Below are 6,000 nucleotides of genomic sequence, written 5' to 3'. Positions count from 1 at the left end.
CCAAGTCCAGAATGGTGTATCAGATTCATAGATCTAGATGCAAGAAAGAAAAAGAAAGAAAGAAAGAAAGAAAGAAAGAAAGAAAGAAAGAAAGAAAGAAAGAAAGAAAGAAAGAAAGAAAGAAAGAAAGAAAGAAAGAAAGAAAGAAAGAAAGAAAGAAAGAAAGAAAGAAAGAAAGAAAGACAGACAGACAGACAGACAGACAGACAGACAGACAGACAGACAGACAGACAGACAGACAGACAGACAGACATAGATGGTATCCTAATTGATTATGACTGGTGATGAGTGTGTATGTGTGCGTGTGTGTGTGTAAGGTTTGTTGTCGCAGCTAGTCCTGAACCGCTGGTTGGAGAGAGAAGTCTGCTCGGCTGTGTGCTCACTCTGCCCCCCTGGGTGTGGCGGCCGGGCTACGTGGACTCGTTCTGGCTCACGGCTTTGCCTCCGTTGAGCATGGCCGAGGCACTCCGGCTCTTGGTGGGCGTGCCGCTGCCGGACCGGGAGAACTCCGTCAGGTCGTGGAGGGACGGCTCTCGGTACATGGCCACTGTGGAGACAAAGAGAGGACCGTGCTCAGACACGTGGACACACCGACACACGTGTTTGAATTTTCATAGGTCCTATTTTGATGTTTTCGGACTCACACATAGGCTACATGAAGAGGGCTGACGTTTTTCTGGTTAGGGTCAGGTTAAAGTTAGGAGAAGGAGTGGTTCAGTTTAGTGTCAGGTTAAGGTAATCGGTAGAAAAGATTAAGTTTAACTTGACTCTGTGAGCTTGGATTCTTTTTTTACCCGCCATGATGTTTATATTGCATAATGTGTCATAGCCTGAGTCTTCTGTGATACATGTTTAGGTCTGGCCATTTAAGTGTTGGTCTACAGGTCTGTGTTTATGCCTGATATTGGGGTGCCCTATTCATATAAATGTAAATGCACTTCTTGCCTTTCTCAAACTCAAGGTCACTATTATTTAAGTAGCTAGTATTACTGTATTATTATGAGTTTATTCAGTGAAGGGTGTGGGAAGAAGTTCTTCCAAATAATAGGGTCAAGTGAAAATATTAAAGTAACTTTAAAAAACACCAAAAAACAATGCTGATTTATTTTGCACATAATCTCACATACTGTGTATATCCCAAAACTCTGTGTTAATTACAGCTTAATTAAATTATAAGGTAGCAGTCCCTATAAGACAAAGGATTGCAAGTAGCTAGCACTGCTAGCGCTGATGCTGCATAGAGTGAGTTGCAGTAGTCAAGATGGGGGGAGATGAAGGCATAGACCAGTGTTTCAGTAGCAGGGCGTGCAGGAGAGGGTCTGATCTTTGCAATATTGCAAAGGTGGTAAAAAGAGGATTTGTCGATTTGTCAGATATTGGGCTTGGGGGAGAGAGTGTAATCAAGGATCACGCCAAGGTTGCGTGGCTGGGAGGGAGGGGAGACAGTGGTGGCATCAATGGTGAGTCTGGGGTTGTCAATTCTGCTGGACTTGGAGACGATGAGGAGGAGTTCAGTTTGGTCACTGTTGAGTTTGAGGACATTCTGTTGAAATATTATCTATTCTAATTCTCACAGCCCCCTACAGAGAGCCTCTAAGTCGAGCACCATTCAAGAATTCACACAGAACCACTCAAACCGCCCGGATGGAGAGGAAAAACAAGCAGACCGGGCTTGTTTTTGAGGGAAGAACGTGTACTTAGGGCCACGGCATAGCATTATAAATTCAGGAGCTGCTAGTGCTTAAGCTTTGCTGCGTGTGCATGCGGCATCGGCCCATTCAGCACAGTCTGCATCCCGCCAGTCACTTGTCAGTAGAAACATCAGTCATCTGAGGTTCACAGTATTTGGTTTCTGGATCCAGTCAACATGCTCCTAGAATGCTATTTGATGCCCGCTCCAGCAAGCAGCTTCAATGGATATTTTCCCCTCGCCTGTGCATTTCTGATAGCGGCAGTGAATATACTGAGCATCCCCTATGTACACCAGCCAATCAACCACAGGGACTTCAGAGATGGGAAACTGAGGATCAATACCCCTGCTTATTAGCGATAGCTATACAATTTAGGGATGGGGAAAACTCACAAAATGTATTTTAGCAAATGTGAGATAATCCAACAAGCAAGCTAGCTAGCTGCTGTAATTGCTAACAGCTAACACTAGCAGACCACGCAAGCGTTCTTTCCTGGAACAAAAGCATTAAATTCAAATGAAATGTGTGAGCTTAGTGAAACAACATAGCAAACGTACAAAATGTTGCTACAATGTACAGTAACATATCCAGTCTCTCTTTCCTCATCTTTCTTTTCTGTTCTCCCAGCTGTGAGCAATACCCAGGATGCCGTTCAGCCGAGTAACAGTTAATAGGGTCCCATCTCAATACACTACACAGTGTAGGTGCCAGTAAAAACAAGGAGAGATATATTTTTTTAGACAAAAATTATATTTGCATAAACTATGCGAATTCAAATTCAAACGTTCAAATATAAACAATATTAAAATATGCAATTACAACATCCGGTGACCGAACACTTGAGTAATCAATAATTCAGCCAGCCATATTTCCTTTATTTAATCTGTTCATCTATGATCACCTTTTCTTTCACATGACTGACACCACCACCTGACAGGCCCTCATGATAAATAATGTGTGTTCTTTTTCTGTTTCTTTGTTTTTACTATGTTCCTATGAATGAATGAATGAATGAAAACTTTATTTAACAGATTGCAGAATGGGTACAATACAGTACGGCTCAATACATACAATTGTTAAGGGGATGCAGACCTGAGAAAGACGTTTGTCTTGTTTCCATCAGGGTCCCCCATTTTCAATTCATATAGACATTTATGACATACACAACATACATGACATTTATGGCATAGGGACATATAGGTATTTAGTACTGATACATTTGTGACATAAACGGTATTCAAATATACAGTACTGTTACCCCTAGATCCTGACAGAGTATATACCTATGATGGGGAGGGGACTGTACATTAGGAGGGGGTGGGTGGGTGGGAGAGAAATATACATACGGTGGGGAGGGAATATATACATACGGCGGGGAGGGAATATATACATTTTACACACCCTCAAGACCCCTACGCTCTGCATCTTCTGGCCGCCTCAGACCTACTCCTATCCAAGCTCCGGGAGGGTCATCAAAGAGAAGTCGCCTATTCTCAGTCCTTGCCCCACAATGGTGGAATGAACTACCCACCCCAGTTAGGACAGCCGAATCACGTCCAATCTTTCGCCGTCGACTAAAGACGCACTTCTTCAACCATTATCTGAATTAAAAAAAAAAAAAAAAAAAAAAAAAAAAAAACCTAACTAACCGTACTGTCATGCACTTGTCCTAATAAACTAACCTACACTGTAGCACTCAACACTTTGATGAACATTGTTGCTCAGCTGATAGAGTTGTGCCCTTCCTGATGGCTTGTCGTACAGAACTTGTAAGTCGCTTTGGATAAAAGCGTCAGCTAAATGACTAAATGTAAATGTAAATGTAAACATGCGGTGGGGAGGGAATATATACATACGGCGGGGAGGGAATATATACATGCGGTGTGGAGGAGACTGTCTATTAGGAGGTGGTGGGGGTTTTGGGCATTTACGGTGGCCAGTTTCGAATTGCAGCCTCCCGTAGGTGCTCTTTAAGAGCGGTTTTGAATGTGGGCAGGGATTCACATTCCTTTACAGCTTTGGGTAGGGCGTTCCACATTGTTGTGGCATAATTGCGAAACGTGTTTAGTCCCTTGTTTGAGCCGAATCTGGGTTTAACATGATTTGTTGAGCTTCCTCTGGTGTAGTGGTTGTGGTATTCACTGACCTTTGGGAAGTATTTTGACATGTACATGGGCACCCCGGTCGTATAGTGTATCTTGTAGACCAGACCCATTGCAAGTTGCTGTACTCTGTCGTCTACTCTAAGCCATCCTAGGTTGTCAAAGTGGGCAGGGGTGATGTGGGTTCTGGGGTTCAGGTCAAGTAGTAGTCTGACCAGTTTGTTTTGTGATGTTTGTAATTTTGTTTTAAGCGCCTTTGAGGTGCTTTGGTACCATGAGGTGCATGCATAGTCATAGTACCCTTGAATGAGTGCTCCTGCCAGAGTATTCAGGGTATTCTTGTTTACTAGAGAGGAGATCCGGTAGAAGAATCTAGTTCGTTGGTTTACTTTTTTATTACATTGGATGCCATCTTGTCACAGGAAAGATTTGCCTCTAGGATGGAACCCAGGTAGGTAATTTCGTCTTTCCTTGTGACAATATTGGCACCCACTGCAACTGAGAAGCCGTCGGTCTTGCTGAGTTTGTTATTTGAACCGAAGAGAATGGACTCTGTTTTGCCCATGTGTAATGATAGTTTGTTATCAGCGAGCCATATGCAGATTTTGCCTAGTTCCGAGCTGAGGGTTTTTTCAACCTGCAACTTGTTCTTGTCAGAGACCAGCAGGGCTGAGTCGTCCGCAAACAGGAACAAGTTGCAGTCACAGGCTGACGACATGTCATTTGCATAAATTAGGAAGAGTAGCGGTCCTAGTATGCTTCCTTGTGGAACACCACAGCTCACTGTTAGGGGGGGGGATAGAGTACCGTTTACCTCTACCATCTGTTCTCTCCCCTCCAGGTAGGATTGCATCCAGCTCACTGATAAGCTATCAAAACCAATTGCTTTTAGCTTGTCCATTAGAATGGAGTGATTGACAGTGTCGAAGGCCTTTTGTAGGTCCAGCATGACCATGCCGCAGTATTTGCCCGCGTCCAGCTCTTGTTTGATGTGGTCGTTCAAATAGAGGAGGCATGTGTCAGTGGAGTGGGACGTTCTGAAGCCAGATTGGAATTCGTAGATTAGATTTTTTTCCGCCAGGTACTTTTCGACCTGTTCGTAGACTATTTTCTCCATGACTTTCGAGATGGAGGTAAGAATAGAAACAGGGCGGTAGTTGCCTGGGTCTAATTTGCTGCCCTTTTTGTGCAGAGGGGTCACTCTCGCAATTTTGAAGTCCTTGGGGACGTGCCCCTGTTTTATAGAGAGGTTTATTATGTGTGTGATGACTGGGGTGATGGCGGCTGCTGCGTCTCTGAGGAATTTGGAGGGGATGTTGTCATGGCCAGTGGCCTTGTTAGGTTGGAGGGCGCTACATTTTTTGAGTACCTCATCGGTTGTTACCATTTCAAGTTTGAAGTCGTCTTTGTGGACCCCTAGGTTTTTGTAGTATGCTACTATGTGTTCTACCCCATAATGCCCTGAGTGGGAGGGTAGTTTGTTTACCAGTGTTGTAGCTATGTTTGTGAAGAAGATGTTTAAGTAATTGGCTACATCCAGCTTGTCTGTGATGAGCGTGTTGTCCGTCTTTATGTTTATGTTTGAGAATCTGGTTTTAAGTTTTTTACTGCAGCCTAGTTGATTATTGAGTAATTTCCAAAGTTTGCAGGGTTTGTTTTTGTTTTCCTCAAGTTTTGTCGTTGATGAAATTTCTTTTTGCGGTTCTGATCATGGTGTTTACGTCATTTCTTAGTCTGTTTCTTTGAATTTTTAGTTCAACCACGTGGGCTTGGAGTTCACTGTTTGAGCTTTTGGAAAGCTTTGTCTGACTTTTATGAAGTTCAGAGCATTTTTTGTCTCTGGTTTTCATAGCGGCCAGTATTTCAGTGTGCATCCATGGCTCAGCGAGATTTTTAACCCTGGTGGTTCTATAACTACTCTCAGCAACTTCGGGTCATTGAGAAGCGCTATATAAATAAAATGAATTATTATTATTATTATTATTAAGTATAGGGGCTCTGGGAATAGATTTATCTGGTTGCATTTAAATGACGGAGGTTGAGTTCACACACTCACCCCCACAACCAGATGCAGAGAGAGAGAGGGAGAGAGGGGAGGAAGACGGCTAGACAGAGGAACATCAAGAGAAGCAGATAGTGAGAGAGGAAGAGAGCGAGAGACAGATAGGACATATGAGTGAGAGGCAGAGAGTGTGAATGAGAAAGAG

At 43.4% G+C, this 6,000-nt stretch overlaps 1 protein-coding gene across 4 annotated transcripts in view; it reads right to left on the bottom strand.

The window, feature by feature from the left end:
• Nucleotides 1-410: 410 nt before the first annotated feature.
• fgf13a (fibroblast growth factor 13a) overlaps nt 411-6,000 on the bottom strand; it is a gene marked incomplete at both ends in the record, with an annotated part of 258,707 nt that continues 253,117 nt past the window's right edge. For all 4 annotated transcript variants that reach the window (XM_084331705.1, XM_084331706.1, XM_084331707.1 and 1 more), the window contains one exon: nt 411-547. In XM_084331705.1, coding sequence (XP_084187831.1) covers nt 411-547 — 137 coding nt within the window. The remainder of the gene's footprint in view (nt 548-6,000) is intronic.

The sequence above is a fragment of the Notolepis coatsorum genome (genome assembly GCF_963971535.1).
Source record: "Notolepis coatsorum genome assembly, chromosome: 16".
Taxonomy (NCBI): Eukaryota; Metazoa; Chordata; class Actinopteri; order Aulopiformes; family Paralepididae; genus Notolepis; species Notolepis coatsorum.
The sequence above is the reverse complement of the archived record's forward strand: the minus strand, read 5'-3'. Positions and strand labels throughout refer to the sequence as shown.